General features: G+C 59.8%; 2 protein-coding genes across 12 annotated transcripts in view; one reads left to right on the top strand and one right to left on the bottom strand.

Annotated features, from left to right (window-relative positions):
- Positions 1-11785, top strand: part of IL16 (interleukin 16) — a 97382-nt gene extending 85597 nt beyond the window's left edge. For 6 of the 10 annotated variants that reach the window (XM_032341935.1, XM_032341936.1, XM_032341938.1 and 3 more), the window contains 7 exons: positions 570-720; positions 2552-3644; positions 5101-5269; positions 7203-7304; positions 9357-9615; positions 9854-9976; positions 11423-11785. In XM_032341935.1, the coding sequence (XP_032197826.1) occupies positions 570-720; positions 2552-3644; positions 5101-5269; positions 7203-7304; positions 9357-9615; positions 9854-9976; positions 11423-11616 (2091 nt within the window). In that variant the 3' untranslated portion in view covers positions 11617-11785. The other 4 variants (XM_032341943.1, XM_032341942.1, XM_032341944.1 and 1 more) reach the window with 4 other exon arrangements.
- Positions 11786-14812: 3027 nt separating this feature from the next.
- On the bottom strand, positions 14813-22749 carry STARD5 (StAR related lipid transfer domain containing 5). Of its 2 annotated transcripts, XM_032341945.1 has the most exons (6): positions 22545-22747; positions 21851-21900; positions 21365-21497; positions 16896-17013; positions 16194-16287; positions 14813-15441 (listed from the first exon to the last, which is right to left on the bottom strand). In XM_032341945.1, exons 1-6 carry the CDS (start codon positions 22641-22643, stop codon positions 15294-15296), a joined length of 642 nt encoding a protein of 213 aa, XP_032197836.1. In that variant the 5' UTR covers positions 22644-22747; the 3' UTR covers positions 14813-15293. The 2 variants fall into 2 exon arrangements, with proteins under 2 accessions (XP_032197836.1, XP_032197837.1); XM_032341946.1 differs by lacking the exon at positions 16194-16287 and having other exon boundaries at positions 22545-22749.
- Positions 22750-22756: the final 7 nt, after the last annotated feature.

Below are 22756 nucleotides of genomic sequence, written 5' to 3' on the forward strand. Positions count from 1 at the left end.
GGCTGGTCTGAGCCCGTGAGGAAGGAGCCTAAGACTGCATCCCAGGTTTGGTGGGGAGAAACACGCCTGCCAGGGACTGATCTGGCCACGGCAGGTGCGGAGAGGGCCGCTGGGATGCAGGTCCTGAGGGCCTGGTGTCCTCGAAGCACGCTTGTGACGGAGAGGTGTGCGGGAAGTGACGGACACGCATATGGCTCCGAGTGTCCAAACCTTACGTTCATTAAGACCAGGAGCCTGTTGTTCCCCCCTTCCCAGGCCAGAGCTTCACCTGGAGGCAGCTACCGTCCACACCCAGAGCTCCTAGTCCCCATCTCAGGGCACCCAGGGACTTTACGCCTGGCCAGGAGGAGCTCTGTGCAGGACGCGGGCTCCCTGGAAGCCGTGGAGCACCCTGGGCCTCTGGGGAGCGGACAGCCCTGGGGAGGAAGGGGCCGGCGTACAGGGCTGCCGGGGAGCCCGTCGGGGGAGCAGTGGGGCGCGGGCTCTCTGGTGCCAGCCTGTGTGTGCCCGGCCTCTCACGGCAGCAGGCCACCGTTTTCACGTGGTCTCCCTTCCTGTTTACACCACAGGAAGCCAGAGAGCGGCTGCCACCGACGCTGCCGCAGGAAGACACAGCAGGGAGAGTCCCCTGCGCCCCTGCCTGCTGCCCGGGGCCTGCGGCCGGCCCGTCCACAGCACCCTCCTCGGAGGCAGACCCCGGGAGGAGAGGAGGCAGCCCAGGTAGGCGCTCAGCTCTGGCTTCCCAAAGGCAGGAAGGACCTTCTGGGTTAAGGTCCAGGACCGGGGCAAGGACGTGTGTTGGCGCCGGGGATGGAGGCTGTGCCCAACGGGGCAACTGGACACAGGCTGATGAACGGGCAGGAGCCCTGAGGTGCTCGGGGGGGCAGGGCCCCATGGTCCAACCGGCGATGCCGCGGAGGGTCTCGGTCAGGACAGTCAGCCGCGGGACGGAGCGGGACGCCCTCTCGCATGTGGCGTCCTATGGGCCTCCAGCTGAGGCAGCATCCTGGAGGGCGCTGTGACCGGGAGGGTGGCCGTGCCCCCGGCTGGGTGTGGGGTCAGGGCATAGGACTCGGGGTCGGGAGGACCCCTGTGGGACCCCTGGCTCTGACCCCCCAGGTGACCTCCTTTGCTCTTCTGAGCCCCTGTCGCTCACTAGTGGGGTGTGGAAAGTCACATGTCACCCCAACCTGTGTTGAATGCTGGCCCTCTGGGGCTTGGGCTAGGTGCCGAGAGAGGGAGGGACCGCGGGACAGAGAACGCACAAACCCGTTCGGGCCATCGAGGTGCTCCCAGCGGTGGCTGCAAACCACATGCCTATTGGAGAAACGCTCCGTGGAGAGCACAGGAGGGGTTCCCGGAGGGTCGGGAGTGGGTTACACCTGGCTCATCTCTCCTGAGCAGGTCGGGAGTGGGTTATACTTGGCTCATCTCTCCTGAGCAGGTCGGGAGTGGGTTACACCTGGCTCATCTCTCCTGAGCAGGTGTCCCACTGCGGCAGGCTCTCCTCCTCCATGCTCCCTCCCCCTCACCACTCCAGTTGAGGAACACAGGACAGAACACCTCGGTGCTCAGCTCTAAGAGTGCCTCACGCCTGTGAGCAAAGGGCTTGCTGACTCTGACCGCGGAGCTTCCGGACGGCTCCTTGCAGCAGAGCAGTGGACAGAGGCAGAGCCGGGCTGAGAGGCCTGGGCCCGCTGGCCAAGCCTGGAATCCAGTCCCCCCACAGAGCTGTGCAGAGCAGCTCTGGTTCCCTGAGGCTTCCCTAGAAGCCCCACACCGAGATTGGGACAGCAGGGGTCAGCGCTCCTCTCGCTGGGCTGCTTCCGGGGACCACGCAGCCCCTAGAACACAAATCCAGAGCAACACGTTCTGCATCTGGGGACAGATCGGACCCGGGGGCCACAAGATGGTCACACGTCCACTTGGCATCTTTGCTGGCTGGTGCTCGGGGGGCCGGCCTCCCTCTGTCCCCAGGTCAGGGAGTCTCCCCACCTTTCCAGGGTGGGGGCGGGGGTGCACAGATGACGTAAGGTGCTGAGCAGTGAGAAGTGGGTTAAGGCGCGAGGAGAGCTAGGGGTCCCCATCGGAAGGCACGCTCGTCCCCAGTGCTGTTTAATGGCATGAGTGGTCCAAAGCAAATACGGCCGCCCTTCTGTGACCTTTGGCTTACGCGTTTGGAAGGGTAAGAACATTGCTTTGGCATTTAAATTTGCACGACTACAGGCAGGCTGCTGTAGTGCAGCGGGAAGCGGGCAGAGTCAGGAGACGGGGCTGTCGCCGGGAGGGGAGCCCTTAATGTTGCCCAACTGAGAAGGGCCAGAGAAGGAGCCAGACCGTCTCTGCAGATCCTTCCAGCTCTGAAACGTGGAGAAGCTGACTGTGGTTCTGCGGTGCTTGTTGCTGGCCCTGCTGTCAGGGAACAGTACCGGGGCGGGGGCAGCTGCTCCCCCAACCAGAGCTGCTCTCCTGCAGAAGGCTCCTTGCTATTTAGCTCTGAAAATAGGACGGAAGTGTAATGCTCGGCCTTGGTCTTGTTTGTGCTCCCCAGGGGCCCCAGCCTCCGCCGTGAAGCACCCTCTCCTTAAGAGGCAGGCTCGGATGGACTACAGCCTTGATAGCACCGTCGAAGACCCCTGGGTTCGAATTTCCGACTGCATCAAAAACCTGTTCAGCCCCATCATGAGCGAGAACCACGGCCACGTGCCTCTGCCGCCCAACGTCAGTCTGGGTGAAGAAGTCGGGGTACGGGGCCACCCCGATGGGACGCCGTCCAAGCCGGAGGCCGCCGGCGGTGCTCCCAAAGCTTACAAGTCGGCGGACGGCGGCACCGTGAAGAAGGGCCCTCCCGTGGCCCCCAAGCCCGCCTGGTTTCGCCAAAGTTTGAAAAGTTTGAGGACGCGTGCCCAGGAGCCGAGGCGGCTGCCCGACACAGCCTCCCCCGCCCAGCCGACCCCGGCTCCCCGGGAGCGCCCGGGGCCCCCCACTCGGACCTTCTCTTCCTCCATCAAACAGAGGATCAGCTCCTTTGAGACCTTTGGCTCCTCTCCACTGCCCAGCAGAGGAGCCCAGAGACAGAGCCTGCAGGCCTCCTGGGGGGAAGCAGCACAAGCTCCGGGGGAACAAGAGGGAGGACAGGGTCCCGGCAGCTTGGGGCGAGGAGCTCCCCACACCGTCGCGCTACAGCCACCAGAGCGAGAGCCGCCGTCGCGGGGGTCCCCCAGCTCCTCCGAGAACAATGAGCCTGCTGTGTCAGCGTCCCCTCTGTCTGGACGGCAGTCGGGTCAGAAAACCCCCCTCCGTGACCCCGACCCTCTCTCGAGACTGCTGTCCGCACAGACGGAGGAGCCCCAGGGCCCCATCGTCAAGATGCCGGGCCAGCGGGCGCGGAGCTTCCCCCTGTCCCGGACCCAGTCCTGGGAGGTGAAGCCGCTGGATGAGAAGACCAGCAAGCTCTACTCCATCAGCAGCCAAGTGTCGTCGGCGGTCATGAAGTCCCTGCTGTGCCTTCCGTCTTCCGTCTCCTGGGGCCAGACGCCCTGCAGCCCCAAGGAAGGGGGTTCTCCTGCGTCGTCGGCCGGGGACACCCCAGCCGCCAACAGTTCTGCAGAAACCCCTGCCTCGGACACGGGCTTCTCCCTCAAGTGAGTGTGCCCGGGACCTCCCGCAGCGTCCTGTCTGTCTTCCCGTTCTTTCTCGTCTTCTCTTTCGTAACTGGGCATAACTTTATTTACGATGTCTCGGGTACCCGGAGGGATGGTTCTACCTGTTCTTCCCCGGGCACGTGCATGTGCGTTACACCCTCCGTAGGAAGGAGGACTTTTTCCCGACCCCTGGTCTGGGAGGGGTGGGGAACGGGGCTGTGCTGGTGGTCCCCGGTGAGCTGTCCATGAGGGGCTGGAATGAATGCACATCTGATACGTCCTGCTCCTGCTCAGGAAGACCCGACTGGAACAGGAGGGGACGACCCTCTCCCTGTTTTTTCCATCACCCCCGAAGGAATCCACACGTACTCCGTACGTGGCTTCCGGTCCCTGGACTGGGTGTTAGGACGTCTGGGACCGTGTGTGGTTTCCTCACTCTCCGTTTGCCCTTCAGCTGAGATTAGGAGATGGGCAGGACCTGGTCCAAAAACCGGGGGACTCCTGCTGGGGGCTCCTGCTGGGGGGCGAGGTCCTGTCTCGAATTAGGACCACCCTGCATGTCCGAGCTTTAGCTCTTACTCTCAGACTGCCGAGACCTGTCTGAGACCCGCTGACCCTCAGTTCCATGTCCCAGCCCCAGCAGACAGCCTGGGAGGGACCCCGCGTGAGCCCCGAGCACGCGTGTGGGACAGGGTCTCCAGAGTTGGACGCCCCACGGATAGCTCCTGGGAGCCGGGCTGATGCGGGGGTGACCGGGATCCGGCTCTCTCTGGCGGAGCAGCTGCGCTCTGGTCGCGACGGCGAGGCTCACCATTCCAATGGGCTCTGCTCCGGCTTCACCTGCTCACATCGGAGCTCTGCCGGCCAGAGGGCGGGGAAACGGCTTCTCGCTGAAACCACAGTTTCCTGCAAAAATGAGGTGTAGCTGAAAAAAAAAAGAAAAAAAAAGCCGGCTACAGAATATCCCAATAAGTTCCAAAGGGAAAGGAAGGGCAGTCGCCGGCTGTGTGGTGCCGCTTGTAGTTACTACGTGCTAACAGCGGGGGATTCACGGGTGCTGACGGCTGCCGTGAAGGAGCGCAGGGGTGAGTGTGTGCGAGGCGCCGTGGCTGCGGTCCGACCATAGCGTTGGTGCCAGTCGTCCACCCCACTGTCCTCCGGGGTGAGGTGCTGACATTTGCACACCCCGACCCGGAGTCCGACACGCCACGACCTGTGACCGTGACCCCCGGACGGGGCCCTCCGCGGCCACGTGAGCACAGAGCAGGGCTCGCCCTCCGCACGCCCACAGTCCTGATGCTTCAGCGGTGGGACGCTGGTGTCCACTCAGAATTACTCCATCAAATGACGGAACGCGCGTGGGTGCCCAGCCCCGTGCCTGGAACAGAAGGTGATGCGGTGACCACAAGCGTCTGTAATATTCTGATCGGTGCCCTGTGCTGTTTCCCCCTGAAAGCCTTTCAGAGCTGAGAGAGTACACAGAGGGCCTCGGTGAGCCCACGGAAGCTGAAAGCTGGGACCACGGCTCCCCTCAGCCTGGCCAGTCGGTCATCTCCCTGCTGAGCTCCGAGGAGTTAAAGAAACTCATCGAGGAAGTGAAGGTTCTGGATGAAGCGACGTTGAAGGTAGGCTTCCTTGGCGAGCGCTTAGAGTGACCACGGCCGTACTCCAAGCCGTGGCCAGAGCGGGTGCAGAAGTGGCCCTGGGCGGGTCCCCCTGCCCCCATGGGAGAAGGACATTGCCTCACTGGCCCACAGTAAGACCCGCCCTCGAAGGATGCTTGGCAGCTCAGAAAATGCCTTTAACCTCTGGCTTATTGCATCTTTCCAGCCATTCTGGAAATGAGAAAGGTGGGGTGCGAGTTTTCTTTCTCCAAGTTCTGTGCCCCGTCCCTGTCCCACGGGCCGCTGGCCGGGCGTGCGCGTCCAGGGACCAGCTTGTGTTAACGGAAACGCGCTGTTGTAAGCGGCCTGGCTCGCGTGCTCTCACGCCGGAGACTTCCCCTGCACGGGGGGAAGGGACGGCTCCCAGGGCTTGCAAGGGGCCCCCCATTTCACTCAAGTCATTGTGAAAGTCCCACTTCCCATCTGCTTCTGGGCACACCCCCTGGATGGGGGGAGGGGAAGTGGCGGCTCAGCCCGGGTGAGCGGGCGAGCACTGGCCCACGGGCGTGGCCCTCCTGGGTCGTCCCGGATCGGCAAGGGCTTTCTGCCCCCAGAATCGTCCAGACCGGGATGAAAGCATTAAGGAGGCCTCGTAGATGAAATTCCCAAGGTCAAGGGCATTGGCACAGCCCAGCCAACAGAAGACGCCCTGCGCGTCTCCCAGACCCCGGGACTACCGTCCCCCAGGGCTTCATTCACACAGAATGATGGGTCAAAAACAAAGAGCTGTCTTGTCTAGGGTGTCCCTGGGAGGCCACATGCTTTTGTGCTGGGCAAGGGCAGGTGACCTGATACTTGGGTCAAAGTGGGGAGATTTGGGCCAGTGCTGGGATGATAGAGGGGGTGGAGCGGTGCCCCCATCCCTCTGGGTCTCGGGGACTCCCAAGAGGCATCACAGGTCAGCTGCACACCAGGAGCTCTCGTGGTGTCCGAGCAAGGGAATCCTTTGGCACAGGGTCATCCCTAGCACCGAGGGGCAAAGTGATGGCCCGAGAGCCACATGGGCCCGCCGGTGTGTTGAATTTGGTCTTTGTGGGGACTGTTGAACTATTACGTTCTAAAGAGCTGAACTGATACCTGGTGGTCGGGCTTCTCTCCTCGTTGAAAGGGGGTGACCGGGTAGCCCTGGGTCTGTGTGGCTAGGGCGCAGGGGAGACGGGCTCCCTCATTCTCAGCGGTTCAGGTCACCCTGCAAGGCCTCAGTTGGTCCGGTTTGCTCCTTTAATGATCTGCCTGCGACGCCCCCTCCCCCATCACTACGCATTTGAGCTTGAGGCCTCAGGTCAAGACCAGAAAGAGTGTCTGTGATTTCAGACGACGGTCAGAGGGGTTGTTTTGGCTCCTGTGAGCCCACAGCGGGAAGCCGTGTGTGTGTGCGCGCTTGCAGGCACGTGTGTGTGCACGGGCGCCCGCGTGGGCTGCGGCTGGGACCTGGCCGAGCTCCTCCACGTGCGGCAGTGCCCGTGAGGAGGAGGAAGAGGGCAGGAGCAGAGCCAACTTGTGCAGACTAGTCCTGACCTCTGGCCGTCCCCGCAGCCCCCTGGCTGGCCTCGCTCCACACCAAAATGGCAGAGTTGTGTTCCCCAAAGCGCCGGGTTTCCAGCCAACTTAGCAGCACCCGGCCCTGTCCAAACCCATTGTGGGTGTGGGGTGGGGCAGCCAGGAGAGGGAAAGAGGGGTACCTGTTACTTTATACACGTCTTTTCCCTGCTCAAGTTCCTACGACTCCAGAAAGCACAGTGCTCCCGGTCCGGGTGATGGACGGGGTTTGAAGAAAAGCTAGAACTTGGCCTGTGGCCACGCTGGGCTCGGGGACGGAGTGAGCCTGACGTGGCTCTTAGATTGTTCGGGCTGGCCTGGTGCATGTCCTTAACAGATGTGTTTCCTTCCACAGCAATTAGACAACATCCACGTCACCGTCTTGCACAAGGAGGAAGGGGCCGGCCTGGGGTTCAGCCTGGCAGGGGGAGCGGATCTAGAAAACAAAGTGATCACGGTGAGTGGCCCGGGGCGGGGGGTGGGGGGGTGGGAGCGCCGGAGGCAACGGCCCCAGCGGAGAGAACACCTGCCAGGAAGGGACTCACTCTGGGGCTCCGACGAGTGAGCGGCTGGCGCTGGGCCGCCAGGCAGGGTCCTAGAGGGGAGCTGTGGGGACCTCACCCTTTATAAGGAGCTTAGTGATGTCCCCTACGGGACTGCACATTCGACCCTCACCGCAATCCTTCAGTGAACAAGCAGGTCTCTGCGGACTCCAGACAACCTGCACAGGTTCCTGCGAGGGAACCTGAATCACTTGTGGAAACGCAAAATAAATGACTAAATAAATAAAAACTCCCAGGTGTCTCAGCCTCACAGCGGGACCGCTGGGCCAGGATTTCTCGACGTCAAAGGGGACGTTCTAAGAAACAGCAAACCCAGCGAATGTCACGGGATCGTACACCTGGAAGCGGCTCATTGTGCGTTGTGCGAATTTCAAGTCAACAACAACAATTTGAAGCAGATTTTATCCAACGTCTCTTGCTTTGGACAAGGAGATGAGGAAGCTGTTCACGGCTGGACATTTAGACCGGGATGGTTTATGGTTTCGGGGCCTCCACGGAAGGCTGTGCAGCTGGGACCGGACACCTGCACGTGACAGCTGCGTTGTCGCAGGGCCTCCTGGTGCGGCGCATGTGCATTCCCCTGCCCGGCCGGAGGCTGACCCTCCAGCTCACCACCTGCCTGCACGGAGCACCCACCTCCCGGCCGGTGACTCGGCTGTTCCGACCGCCCCCGCGTGAGCGGTGACTTCCTTCTCTGAAGCAGGCTCTCTGCCCCAAGAAAAGCACCGAAAACCACCCAGGACCTGTTTCTGTCCCAAGGCACCCAGTCCCGGACTGCAAAGAGCCCCCGGCTGTGCGGTTGACCTTCCGTTTGAGGAGGAGTGAGAGCCGGGCCTGTGAGAAGAGCCCTTGGGATCCTGGGTTCTGCCCTGAGGGGTGACCTGTCTCTGTCCCCTTTGGCCAGCCTCCCTGGACACCAAACAGACAATGCATGTCGGCCAGGCACGGGCACCAGACTCCCTCTCTCACCCTCCGGACGGGAATACGTCCTTTCCTTTCCCGAGTCGTCACTGCAAGAGAACCGATGCTGAGCACCGTCCGTGACCGAGGGCCGTGCCGGACACTCACTGGCTCATGTCAACCATCTTCCCCCTGACTCAGGGAGCGGGGGTGGACAAGGAGGGACTCCGGCAGGGGACGGAGATGCCCACCAGAACTTCTGCTTCGTACCTGGGTCTCCTACAGAGCCTGGAGAGCCTCGCCACGTCTGACTGCGACGCAGAATTTTTCGGAAACCAAAATAACGGAGAGAAGCTGAGAGCCTGGTTTGCACGATGCTGTCACACGTCTCAGTGACAGCCCCGCACGCCGTCGCGCAGTCCCTTCGCACTGTGCACGGTAGAACTGGGTAGAAAGGGGACCGGGAGGGGCCCCCTTTCAGCAAAATAGAAATTCTGGGTCAGAATTTCTGCGGGAGGAGCTTTAAAAATGCCCAGACTTCCCAGAAAAGCATTTCTCAAAAAATCATCCTGCGGAAGATGGGGGCCTGAGAACTGCGCCCGGAAAAAAAGGATGGTTTGTGAAAGGCTTTCGGGGGTCACGGCGCGCTCCTCCAGGAGTGCGGCGCACACTGGCTTTGCTGAGTCTCTAATACGTCTTCCGACCAACTGGAGACCTTTTCAGACCTTCCGTTGCACCCAGACCTTAGAGCCTTTCCCTATACAAGGATCCCGCAGGAGGCACAGAACCTGTGCTTCGGGAAAACACTCCAGGAGGCGCTGCCGAGCAGGGAAGGCGAGAGATTTGAACTGGGTTGTTTACTGGGATTGCCGGACCGGCTAGGGCATTGTGTTGGGAAGGGTTCTGAGGATGGGTCTGACCACTCTCGCTGGGGATCTCTGCTCTGGGTGTCTGGGTTTGACCACCTGGTCTGGATCCTCTTCCAGCACGCGTCTGGAGCTGACGCCGGCTGGTTCCGGGGTCTTGACTTCCGTTGGTTTCTGTAGGTCCACAGAGTGTTCCCCAACGGGCTGGCCTCCCAGGAGGGAACTATTCAGAAGGGCAACGAGGTTCTATCCATCAACGGCAAGTCCCTCAAAGGGGCCACACACAGCGATGCCCTGGCCATCCTCCGCCAAGCTCGGGACCCCAGGCAAGCTGTGATCGTCACCAGGAAGCCAGTTCTGGAGGCCACGCCCGACCTGAACTCCTCCTCGGACTCCACGACAGCAGCCTCTGTGGCCAGCGACGTTTCCGCAGATTCCAGTAAGTGCCTCCAGGCTTGCAGGAGGCGCTGGGGGTCGCACCGCCTTTGGCCACGTGGGGCCAGCGCGGCTGGGGCTCCTCGATCGTGCGTGGCCTGCCTGGAACACTGCCGGGGGCACGTGTCTGTGTTCATATGTGCGTGGGCACGGGTGCAAGGCGGGCAGGCAGCCTTCCTTGGCTCACGTGGGCGCCCGGAGAGGAGGGCGTCCCTAACAACGTCCCTGTGCTTCCCCCGCAGCAGAGGTCACGGTGCACACAGTGACGCTGGAGAAGACCTCCGCGGGGCTGGGCTTCAGCCTGGAGGGCGGCAAGGGCTCCCTGCTCGGCGACAAGCCTCTCACCGTGAACCGGATTTTCAAAGGTGTGGTGTGCGTCTGCGTCTGTGTGTTCTCTCTGGTTGGGGGGGTCGGGCCAGGCCCTCACAAAGCTTCTGGGCACCTTTGGGCCACATTGGTCTCCCACAACCCTGTGCCCTTCTGGAGTCAGGCAGTCTACTCAGGGACTCAGTTCTGCTTTTTCTACCTTCTCTCCTTGCCTCAGGACAGCCCCTTTCCCCTTCTTATTCGCTGGGTCCTGCTAAGTGACGAAGCCCTGGGCTTGGTTTAGCCGCACAGGGCCCAGAACTAAGGTGAGGCCAGAGAGGCACAGCCCAGGACATGGCCCTGAAGGGGGTCCCCAGACCCACAGTTGCCAGTTTTAATGCACTAGGTCTAAGAATTAAAATTAAACAAAATCCATAATGAGCAAAATATCAAAGTTTAAAATAAGGGCAGGGTCTTCCCACTTGGACACACTCAGCCTCGCTCGGCTCCCCCCACTCCTGGACCCGTCAGCTCTTGTTTTTATTCAAAACGCTGACGTTTTGTTCATCGTAGGTTGAGGTGCAAGCTGGCCAAATGTGGGGGTCACTCAGGATTCCCCATGACCGCCGTGGGAGGCCTGCACTCCCAGGGCTTTTCAGGCTAGAGCCCCAACAGCAGGACGGGGAGCTGGGGCAGAGCCCCGGGCAGGGGTCGAGGGACCTGGCTTCGGGTCCCAGCTCAGCCTCTCACTTGCTGAGTGACCGCTGCCCCCCCAGGGCCCGGGGCTCCTTGTCGACACAGAGCTGTGGGGTGTGTCTGGACCCGGGTGTGAAGAGCTCCCTCGGGCGGGGGCTCCCCGGGGATCCTCATTGACTCCGACTCTGGGAAAGACGTTCTTAGCGTTTGAAGGTGGACTACCAGCTCTGAGGCCTGGCTGGCTACCCGAGTCCTCGTGCTCCCGGCAGGTGCAGAGGGACGAGTGCTCCTCCTGCAGTGCTAGTCGGACACCCGATGGGCACAAGGAACCCAAAGACTTGAGCAGTTTTTAAATTCTCATTACTATTAGCTTTCAGTCACTATCTCTGAATCTCATGGTGGCAAACGGATGGGAAATCCGTTACAGTAAAGCAACAGTCCTTTGAAAGAGTGGGGGCCGTACGCGATTCTGTCCTCTTCCCACGGACGCAGGGGTCTTGTCCAGGCCTCTAGGATCCAGAAAGTCTCCTCAACCTGGCTCTGGGCTTGGGGCTGCCCGGAACCTCCCTTCCCTGGGGACATACAGGCTACACCTCTCCCAAGGGCCACGGAGCTGGAGCCTGGCGTGCCCACCTTGAGGTCACCGTCGGATGAGATGCCCCATCAAAGGCCCACCGCCAAGCTCCTGAGGGACGGGCACCCTGTCCTCTCCCGAGCTGTCCCGCTCCTGGGAGACTGATGCTGGGAGGTGACTTTCCTTGCTCCCCGGTCACCTGTGCAACCCGTTATCTTCTTCCTCTGCCTCTCAGGGGCCACCTCGGAGCAGAGCGAGACGATCCAGCCAGGGGACGAGCTCCTCCACTTGGCTGGCACGGCCATGCAGGGCCTCACGCGGTTTGAAGCCTGGAACATCATCAAGACCTTGCCCGATGGGCCCGTCCCGATTGTCATCAGGAGGAAAAGCCATCAGGCCAAGGGGACCGCAGGGGCGGGAGACCCATAGGCAAGCCCAGAGCTGCTCACAAGCGCTAATTCTCAGGGTCACTGCTGCTCCCCGCCCGGACAGGGGACAGCAGAGATGTGCTTCCTGGTGTCGCTGCCCTGGTCCTGACCTTCCGGGAAGTCACCCAGCCAGAACGCGGTCCCGAAAGGAAAGGGCAGAGTCACACCAGGGAGGCCCGTACAGACGATGCACAGAGAGCGTAAAGAAAATACTGTGGTGCTATAAATAAAACGGCTGTGTCCCGGTTTGTATGAAAACCATGTCCTGCTTGGCAGATTTCCCGAGTCCTCCAACGGTGGCATGATTCACGCCGCATACGGCATTTGCGTTTCTCAGGCGTCTGCCGCGTGGGGATGGGCTGTGCTGCTCTCCTGGGCATCTGCCCGACCGCTCGGAGGCTGCTCCATCACTGCCCCCAAGGGTCAGCCTGCTGTGGTCTTTTGGTGGGACCCAAGCTGGAGTGGTTGGCCTGGACGCTCGCCCCAGGGCCCCGGCTTCCTCACACATGGCGGCTGGGGCAAGAGTAAGAGCCAGCTCGGGGGTCCTCTTCTGACCCTGCCTCGGAGCCCCACAGCATCTTCCGCTGGACCCTATCGGGGAAGCCGGCCCAGGTGCGAGGCGAGGGCAGCCGCTGCTGGGCTACGGGGGAAACACCATCTACCAGACAAAACCCTTGTGAAGCTGGTTGTCGTCGGGTGGGAGACACGGTCCAAGGCCTGGGGGAACCGGGTGGTGGGGCCAGGACGCCGAGGGGAGTACAGGTGAGACTCAAAGCGTGGGCAGGTGTGCCGACAGCACGGACCAGCAGCGTATGACACGGTAAACTAGAAATTGCTACCGTCAACCTACCCCGGGCCGAGTACCGGGCTGGCGTTAGCAGTCACGGTCTGTGCTAATCACGGTGGGGGTCTATAGGGCGTGGTTTTGGGCCACTGAATTGATGAGGGGGCCAAGACCTGGAGACGGCAAGGGGCCCGTCCAGGCTGGTGAACGATGCGGCCGGGACTAAGTCCTTCTTTTCTGTGACTCGGTACAGACCGACGGGCCCGTATGGACCAGCGCGTATTTGCTTTGTTCATCTCTTAATGCCTGACGGCCACGCTCAGGGCAGACTGACGTCTTAGCAGCAAGCAGCAGCCGCCGACCAGCCCCCGCAGCGCCCCAGCCCTGCCCCAGCCCCGTGACTGGTGGAGTCTGGGGACAACACACAAGCGAGTTCCTCCCAGGCCAGGAGCACTGGGGCCACATCCGTGGACTCTGGTGGCTTCTCCAGGGTCTGCAGGAGGCAGACTGTTTCCTGGCAGTGAACTCCTAGGAGTCTCACCGGGGGGTCCTCTTCACGCCATCGCCGCGTGCGACATCACCGCAGTGGGCGCCAGCTGGCCCATTCCCTCATCCCAGGAAGCGGCGGGCTTACAGCGGTCGCGTCCTGCCTGCTGCCTGGCGTGTTCCCCTGTGAGTTTTGCCCGGCCCCACACTGAGACAAGGTCTCAGACACCGGGCGGACTGGTTCTTCAGCTTTAACAGACACTGAAGATCACTGTGACCCAGCACGGGAAGATGTGCCCGAGTTCCCTGGGTCACTCCACGGGATCCTGCCTTTGCCCCCACCCCGGACTGGCCGGGGAGGCACACCCAGATCCCGCCATCTCGTGGCAACCAACTGCCAGGCGAGTAGCCGGGTCAGGCATGCGGACCAGCCCAGAGAAGGAGTGGCCTGCCATCGGGACTGGAGCAGGGGACGCACATGAGCGCAGGGCTGGCCGTGGGCCGGGAACAGAAGGCACCCGGCAAGGCAAGTCTCAGCAGGCTTGTCCCAGACCTAGGACACAGCGGGCCCGCGGCCCTCCCAGTCCCTCTTCCTGCTTCAGAAGGTCCCACCCTCCCCACTCAGGACGTCGCCACTGGTCGTTTCCAGTCTCGGTGCTGGGGGGTGGGGGACGTGTCTTCAGTCGAGGAGCCAGCAAGGTCTCGACACAAGTGCTCATCCGTTTGAAGTCACGGTGCTGGGATTTACGCGGGAGATTTGGCCGTCCCTGGCCGACGTCTTGAGAAGGGAGCAGAGGCCGAGGAGAGCGTCTCAGTGAACGGCTTCCGGTCACGCCCAAATATGGCAAGCGCCACAGCTCGCCGTCAGGGACCCACTCCCACCCTGTGGGCGCTGCAGCCACCCCAGGGCCTCTCCCAGGGCGCCCTGGCTCCTCGCCTTGAGCCCCGTCTAGCCAGTCGGTACGCCATCTCATCTGCAGGGACCTGAAGCAGCAGGCGACCTGGGGACTGTTATTCCTGTCCCCACGCTGTCCCTGCAAGACAGGAGGAGCAGCAGGGGCTGGTGAGGGCGCTGACCGGGAGAAGGAATTCTGAGTGAGAGGCAGGCACCGGGACAGGGGCACGTTTTCAGTCTCCTGGGCAGCACGGCTCCCCCGGAAGGACCCTGCGACTCTGGTCCGCGGCGCAGCGGGCTCTCCATCCTGCTAGACAGGGAGGCAGAGGTGGTTTCCAGGGTCTCCTGAGCTGCCGCCCGGCGGAGTCAGGCCCTGCCACGCACTTACCGAGGGATGCGATCTAACGAACCCGAGAGACTGATGAAGGTTTCTCGGTAAGTCAGTGGGATGGTCCCAATGACAGGACTATGAGGTCTGCGGTCCCACCGCGACCTGTAAGAAGGGGGCTCCCGAACCCCTCCTGTTTCAAAGCTGGCTCATGCTTTAGCACACCCAGAGACAGACGCCCCAGGACTCGAAGGTGGGGAAGTGAGTCCTACGCACAAAGCGGGGCTGTCTTTCCCTGGGGGGACTCTGAAAACTTCCTGCGGACCGTCATCACTGCAACTCGAGGACACTGGGGTCAGACACGGGATGGCGCGCACTGTGACAGGCTGTGTGGTCCAGACCCGAGACAGGGAGGGGTGTGGCTGCCAAGGCCCCTTCCAGGTGGCAAAGCTGTGCTCCCCCGTTCTGACGACCCACACAATAGGCCAGACCTGAGCGATCTCAGAGCACAGTCTAGAGCGGGGACTCCAGCCAGCGCCGCTGGAGGGGACCTGCCCTCCCATCTTTCATGGGGACAGCAGAGTGGCTCGAGCACGGAGGACGCCAGCCCCGAGGCTGCAGAGCTGGTTCTGGGCCGCTGCCGGGCGCCGGGGTCCGCTGGGGACACGGGAGTTAACTCAGTGGAAAAGAGCAGAAAGGACAGATTCAAATGGAAGCTACAACCAGAAGAAATAGCGAATGTATTTTTCCCCAACGCTCAGCTCATTTGTTAAAAGAGTATTTTCCAAGCTGTTATTTTTTTAAGGGGGAAAACCTGGGGCCGTGTGATCAGGTCGGAGGGCACTAGGTGCGAACCAGGCAGCAGGGCCTGGCTTTCGGCATCAGTGGGGGTCCTTTCTAACCGGCGGGGGCAGGAGGCCTCTGGCGGTGACTGGCACACGCAGGCCTCAGACCGGAGCGCACCCCTTGGGGTCTGCAGCCAACCAGGGCCAAGGAGCGACTTCCCGAAGCCGGCTCGGAGAGGGGAGCGGGATGGTGGGGGCCACTCCCACCGGTTTCTCTGCCAAGACAAGCTGTCCCCAAGCAGGTCCCATAGGGTGAAGACTGGCTCTTGGAGCTCTCTGGTACCCCGGCATCGGGGTTCTGCAGTGAGGCCCGGGAGTCCTCGGCTCGCAGGTGCAAACATCAGTCGTACAAAGTCTTCACGGCTTTCTCCAGGTTGGTGTAGAACCCAGCCATGCTGCGGGGGAAGAAGGAGTCCACAACGCTCTGCGGGAGGTAGCCGCTGAGGTCAGTCTGGAAGAACGTGACCAGGTGGGTCTTGTTGGGCTCCCTAGGGAAACAGGGGCAGAGCCGCGTCACGCGTCGGGAGCGGGGCATGGGGGCTGTGCCCCGAGGCCACAGAGGAGCACCCACCCCGACAGACAAGGCCAGGACACCGAGATTCGTCATCGGGAACCCCACCCAGCACGGCACCTGCCCATCACAGAGCCCGAGGGCCTGCACCTTCCAAACGGCGGCCTCCTCCCAGCCGCACAGACAGGGCAACAGAGGCCTGGGGTGGGACACGGTGGGCAGGTGAGCACAGGCACCAGCTGGGAACCCAGCACGGCTGCTCTGGGCTGTGGCTTTTCTACTCATGGAAGAGAGACAAGCCCTGCGTGGGACATGGGGTGGGGACCGCCCCCCTCAGCTGCTCCGGGCTGGCGGACAGAGGTCAAAGAGCGCAGAAGGGAGGACCTGGCCCTCCGGGCCTGCACTGCCAGCCTCTGACGCCTCTGACCCGGGAGAGGTCCCCCGACTTCCCTGAGCGCGTTCTCTCATCTGCTAAATGGGACCATGACATTTGCCCAGCCTGCCTTACGGGGCTGGAGGGGAGCCCCACACTGGAAACAGTAAGAACAAGGCCTCCCACTGTGCCTTCCCCTGGTGTTTGGGCGCACTGCGTCACGACGTGTCCAGAACAGGGCTCCCCACAGGCTGGTGTCTTACCGCAAACTGTGATTAACGCACCCATGGCCCAGAAGGTCCACAGTTACGCTACACGTAGGTCTGGGCACATCATTCAACCCCGAGGATCCTTACCCTGGCACAGGCTCACAGAAGCAGCCACAGGGGTGGTTAAACCCTCTCACGTAACCAGGCTTCGGGGGACACAACGGGTGCTCCACGTTGATAGCTGGAAGACAGCCAAACGGGAAGTGAGCTACGACCTCAGCTCTTGTGCACGCAGACCGCACCACCTGGAGCCCGAGGAGTCAGCACGAGTGCCCTGGGACCTGTCCCGCGTACACACACACACACACACAAATCCACACATGCACACACCCATTTTCACGGCTTCCCAAACCTGCTGGCATCAGAGATGAGAACATTCCACAGGGTAAGGCCAGGGGGCAGGAGGGAGGCTCCCATCTCCACCTGTCCCCACACAGAGGATCCAGATGAATGGCCAGGGCTGTGGCTTTTAGGAGGCGGTGGGACACGTGCAGGGGCCGGAGGGAGGGGACAGGGTCCCAACCCCGTGCAGTGACAGTGTAGACCACGAGCCTCAGTGGGAAAGACGAGGGATGCTGGCCACATCTGTGACGTCAACCTACAATGACTGGCCTGTGCGCTCCCTTGCCATGGCCCCCCACGACATGCGATGCCCCTGCACCTGCCGAGGCCAGGTGCACGTGGAATAGGAGACCCAGGGTGATCCCCCTGCCAGCTGCCGAGGCCGGATTTATGCAGAACAGGGGACCCAGGCTGTGAGTCCCCCGCGGCAGTCTCGCTGTCACTCACCATTGGAACTGAGGGTCCCGTCCTCATACGTCTTCATGAGCACCAAGTCCACGAAGTCTCTGGGGGAGATGAGCTTCATGGCAGCCGAGGGGCTGGTGGTTCTGCTCACGCACAATGTCTGTCAAAGCAGAGGGTCGCGCTTATGGCCACAGGCCCCCTTGCCCTGCCCCACACCTGGCGTCTGGGAAGCGGGGAGTCTGGGGAGTCCGGCCTTCAGAGCAAGGGCCTCCTTCAGTGCTGTGCCTGGGCAGCCTTCTGGTCCCCCCGGGCCGGCCCTGGAGGGAGCCCCCTTTGATCCACACCCCAATCTCAGAATACGCCACCAGGCCACCCTCCCGCTTTGAAGGCAAGGTCGCCCCAAACCCAACCAGGCTTTACCCCACCCTTCCCTCCTCCAGCCGGGCCGCCGCCCTCTCCGGGGCACAGTGGATTAGAGCAGATCAGCTGCAGGATGGCACGGACCTCTCCAGGCGCAGGCAAGAAGGGCTGCCCTTAAGGGACTGGGCTTGAAGACTGAGGCACGGAGTGTCTTGGCAGACACCTGTGCCCTGAGGGTCTGAGCCTTCAGGAGGGCACTGGGAATCCACTTCCTGACGATGCGGCCTCCCTATGTTCCTCCTAAAAACACCAGCCCTGGAACAGGGTCACCCCCACACAGGCTCTCCCTTTCCGCTGGGGACAAATGCACAGCACACGCTGCCCACCCAGAATCCTGCTAGCAGGCACGGTCCCGGCGGCCACATCCCCCAGGGCACCAAAGGGACAGGTCCGGACGCTGGTTCCACCAGTTGAACACGGCCACAGTTAGGATCCCATGTCCACCCTCTTACTCTTTTTAAAGGCCAAAGCTTGTTGTTAGAAACAAGGCAGTTTTGACACTTCTGAATTCTATTTTGCAGCAGGAATGGCAGAAGTGATATCTATCTATCTGTATTTTTATTAGTAACGGCTGGCTTTGCGTCCTGATTCCTGCTGCAGGATCCATCCCTCCTGAAGGAGCACGGACAGCATTGGTAAGAAACACCCAGGGTGGCAACGTGCGATAAATCCCAAAAGTCGCGCACGGATCTGGGTCTCATCCTTCCTGCTGTCCGCCGGCCATCTCTCTCTCCGACGCGGAACTCCAGGATTTGGGAGTGCTCAAAATCAGGCTGATCAACACCAGTCCGCAAGGGAGGGTTCCTTCTCCGCACTGTCGTCGTCATGGCAAGGAGGAACCACAGGTCGGCTGTGCCTCCCCTTCTCCGAAACCTGAGCTCACCGGCAGCCTGGGTCTTCCTCTTTTCACAGTCCCCGTCCACCGAAGGCTCCGTCCTTTCGTCTTCCTCCTTTTTTTTCTTTGAAGATTTCATCTCTAAGTCATCTCTGCATCCAACAATGGCGGGCTCGAACTCAGGGAGCCCCGAGAGCCAGTCACCTGCTCCACCGACTGGAACCAGCCAGGCGCCCCTCTCTCTTCCTAGCAGGAAGTCCTATCTTTCCAGGGGCCTGGGAATTCGCGTGATAAAAGGCCTCTTGTTCCTCTCTTCAAGAGATGTAAAATATATTACTTTTTACATATACTAGTGCTTCACCCACATCTGTAATACAATCGTACTGTCTTAATAACTTACAACCGTATCTCAATCCAGATTCTTCCTAACATGCAGTCCCGGGAGATGTATTATGTACATATAATTAATAGCCATATTAATGAAGGATGATGTCTTTGAAGCATAAATATATGAGGGTGAAATTCTGTAGCCCGCAAGCCATGGAGAAACGAGTTCAAGAAAAAAAAATAATATAAAATTTTTGTTTCAGGAAAACGTGTTCCTGTGTGATGAGGAGAACAAAGACAAAAGAAAGTAGATAAAATTAAATTTCCTTACAGCTTGAAGATGAATACTTGAGTCGGGAAAGATACCCCTGCAGGAACTCAGGACTGCCTTGCTAGAGGCAAAAAGCAACCTTAGCTTGAACAGGGCTAGGCAGGCCTCCAGGATCTTGGAAGTCTTCTTTAGCATATGAAAACCCTTCTGGAAACTTCCTTTATCTCTACCCACCGCCCCAAGTTCAAAGTGTAGAATCACCGGCTCCTCTCACTCCCAGTGCAGATCTCTGTGCCCACGTCCGTCCCTGTGCTTTAATAAAAGTGCCTTTCTGCGCCTAACATGTCTCAAGAAATCTTTCTACACCGTTCACTCCTGGCCCACCTCTTGTCATCATACTTTTAAAATAAACGATAGTAAATAAAACCTCATGTCCTGCAGATGCATTGGGAAGAATGACGTCCTTATTTTGCCTAAAACTGTCTGATTTATCCCATGTAAAAATGCCATGCTTCTAGGGCCGCCTGGGTGGCTCAGTGGGTTAAGCATCTGCCTTCAATTCCCGTCGTGCTCTCAGGGTCCTGGGACCCAGCCCCGCACTGGGCTCCCTGCTCGGCGGGAAGCTGCTTCCCCCTCCCTCACTCCCCCTGCCTATGCCCCCTCTCTCATTCGTCTGTCAAATAAATACAAAAAAATCTTAAATAAATATGCTCTGCTTTGCAATTTATGATGAAAATTTTAGACATTCACGAAATGTTTCACCTATGAGGAGGATGGAGAATTTCTTGGAACTCCGCTGGAGGGCATATGCTCGCAAAACATTTGGAAACTTGCAGGACAGGATTGACAGGGTCAGGCAGGGAAGGGGGAGGGGGCAGGGCCTGGGGGCTGCTTTGGGCCCACACTGGCTCAGCCATGGGCCAAGGACCCGAGGGTCCGTGCGGGCCCCAGGCAGGGAAGCAGGCATGCCTTTCCGGGAAGAACCAGGGTGCTCAGAGAGAGACCCTGTGGCACTGATGAGGGAGCAGAAGGCTAGCAGAGGACAAAGCCTGAGCTGACCACCCACAACCTCCCCCACACCCCGCCTGGGTGGGTGTGTGTGACATTCCTCCAGGACACTGGCCGCTATTTGTAAGAGGCTAAAACAACCTTAGCTTGGTCAGAGCCAAGCCTCCAGGATCCCAGCCTATGAAAGGCCTTTTGGACGCCTTCCCTTTTCCTTACCTCCCCCAACTTCCAAGTCTAAACAGCCCACAGAAATGCAGCCCCTGTGACCTTCAAGAAAACTCCATAACCAGTCATTCTGTCACATCTGTGTTCTGTTGTAAAGGCCACTAGCCCCTGGTTTCCCAACTTGAAGCATAGGTGTCTATTTATTTACTGGCTTCCTAATTTTTTTTACTCTCTGGTGGCTCCTATGTTGTTGTTCACAATATTTTTATCCAAATGTACTCCCTCTCATAAACTTGGATAAATTTATTTTAAAAGGAAGCTACTTATCTGTAAAATATAGGATTTTTATATTGTTGCTTCTAATTCTGATTCTGAAATCATCGGGTTTTGTTATAAAGATTAGCAAGTGTTAAATGGGTGTCACAGGGACCTAACTGAAACTCTCCCCTTTCAAGCTCTGAGAGGAATTAGAAAAGAACTGAATCCCAGTGATGTCACCATGCATGATTCAAGGTCAGTGTTTGCCTAACAACCTTGTATCTCAGGGGTGTGTGCCCCACCCTTCAGGAAACACCCATATAAACTCTAGACCATGAACTCAAATATGAAGTCTGGGCCAGGCCAAGAGCTCCTGGGTTGTCCAGATGGACCAGCATAGAACTGTGGCCTGAGGTTTCAAAACACCATCTGTGTAAACAGGCAAGAGGGCATCACATCTACACACCTCAGAACTATCGGACTGGCAACTTTCCCTCAGGGCAACTTTATTATTAGTTCTGGCTACGACTCCCCTCCCCCCTTTCTAACTTCTGTAATCAAACGAGTTGGGTTCTTCATGCTGCAAGTTCCTAAAGCTTACTGTTCTTCAGACAGAAGCATCTAGAATTGCGCTAATACGATAGCCACTAGCTCCCCGTGTCTGTTTAAATTTACCCCGAGAGTAATAAAAAGTAAATAAAACGAACAACTCGTTTCCTCCAACGAGACACCTTTCAAGTGCTCTGTGGCCCCATGGGGCCCGGGGGCTACTGTAGCAGACAGGGTTGACAGAACATTTCCATTATTCTAGAAAGTTCTTCCCGGGCAGCTCGAGCTCGAATGACATACACTGGCACCAGCGGAGAAACTGTAATCCAGGGAGGATACCCGGCGAGGCAGGTCCTCACTCTGACTGCAGCTCTGGACTCATTATCACGGCCCCATCGAGGGGCACCATTTCAAACCCGAGCTGACGAGTCCAGGCTTTAGTGACCTCAGAGCACGTTCATGCCGCCAGCCTTGACCAGTGCTGTTTCTCTGACTGCTTAGGGCGTCTCCCCCCATCTGGTCACACGGTTTCCCACCTGCGCCCGGGCCAAGGTTGGGCCTGAACATGGCAAGCAGCGGGCAGCCCGTGTCTGCCGCGGTACCGGGGCCGTGCGGGGTGCTGCCCTTGCCCAAAGGTGACCCAGAGCCCCTAGAGTAACCATGCTTGGAAAGACTTACATCAGTGAGGCTTTCGATAATTTCAAAGCTGCTCACGTTCTCATCCCACTTGGCTCGAAGGGTCCCAGGAAGTGGCTTGATGCAGCCCCACACCTTCTCTGGGGGCGCGTTCACGATGCCTTCTCCCCGGTACCTGGAGCACGAGAAGGAACGTGAGCCGGGGCATCCACCCAAGCTTCCGATCCCCGGATCATAGGCAAGGACTAGACGTCACACCTGTCCCTGCTCTTTGGAGACAGCCTTGCGGTCAGGGGCTGCGAGTGAACCGGCCTCCCTCCCTCACACCTGCCGGAGCGGACCTTAAGCATTCGTGAGATACAGCCTGCTGGAAAGGATTCACCTAACAACAGAGGCTTTTCTGGACAATAACCGACAAGTGGATTCCAGGGTGCTAGGGCAGATCGGCCTGATTTCAGGAAGCAAACCCACAGAGACATCAAGAAGGGAGTGGCCCCTCACACAAACTTGGGCGAGGCAGGCACTTACAGGTTCCCTGAAAACTCCACAGATGGCCTCCAGGAAACTGACACTCCATTCTGTCAAAAGGCACAGAATCGTAGAATTTAGAGCTAGAAAGGCTCTGGGAGGTCACCTGACCCGGTCCCCTGTGCTACAGAAGAGGAGTCTGCAGCCTCAAGAGATGGGCTGCTCCACGCCGACCGACTCCTGTGCGGCAGGGCAGGGGCTGGTCTGGGACCGAGCTTTCCCTCCGTAGAACGTGGTGGAGCAGGGGTTCTGAACCGGCTGATTCCAAGAGCTTGGGGTGATTTTCAAACCTCCTAAAAGCCACCATGCCATTTATCTCGTCAAGCAATTTCCCTCTATTTGTCAAGGATCAGAAGCCTCGCATAAGCAAAACTATGCCCATGCCGCCCTCCTGGGGACGGGAGAGGCTCCTGCCAAGAAGAGGGCAGGCTCTGGAGCCTAACCACCGGCTGCTGGCCAAGTGACCTTGGGCAAGTCACTCACTGAAAGGGACAGATCCGCATCTCCCAGGGTCATGGTGCAAACAGGCCCAGGGTTTTTTAAGGAATCGACCCTCAGTGGAATCTACCCCCACCCTATCCAGCTCCAGGGTACTGGAGAGCAGAAAGGTGGCAGGAAGAGGAGGAGCCTGGGGTCTTCGGAGACCCCAGCCCCAGGGAGCACGCGACCCCTTCCTGCCCAGCTCCGCACTCACGGCTTCCCGGCAAATCTTCCATCCTGACTCGTCCCGCCGGTACTGGAGCACCTTCTCCGCCACCTCCTCGCTCATCTGCGCGGCCAGCGCCGGGTCCATCGCGCCAAGCGGTCCCCGCGGTTACGGGATCCCTGCCCGGCCGTGCTGTGGCCTAGGTTGGCTCTGGGTCTGGGTCCGGGAGGCCGCGGAGCCCGGCCCCGGGGGCGGAGCCA

This window comes from Mustela erminea, chromosome 5 (genome assembly GCF_009829155.1).
Source record: "Mustela erminea isolate mMusErm1 chromosome 5, mMusErm1.Pri, whole genome shotgun sequence".
Classification (NCBI taxonomy): Eukaryota; Metazoa; Chordata; class Mammalia; order Carnivora; family Mustelidae; genus Mustela; species Mustela erminea.

Bases quoted from the DNA above. Each gene is read 5' to 3' on its own strand.
- STARD5 (XM_032341945.1), bottom strand. From the start codon at position 22,643: ATGGACCCGGCGCTGGCCGCGCAGATGAGCGAGGAGGTGGCGGAGAAG. The intron at 17,014-21,364 runs GTAAGTCTTTCC...CTGCTTTGACAG, and splicing joins TTATCGAAAGCCTCACTGAT to ACATTGTGCGTGAGCAGAAC. The intron at 15,442-16,193 runs GTAAGGATCCTC...CTGTTTCCCTAG, and splicing joins TTCTGTGAGCCTGTGCCAGG to GGAGCCCAACAAGACCCACC.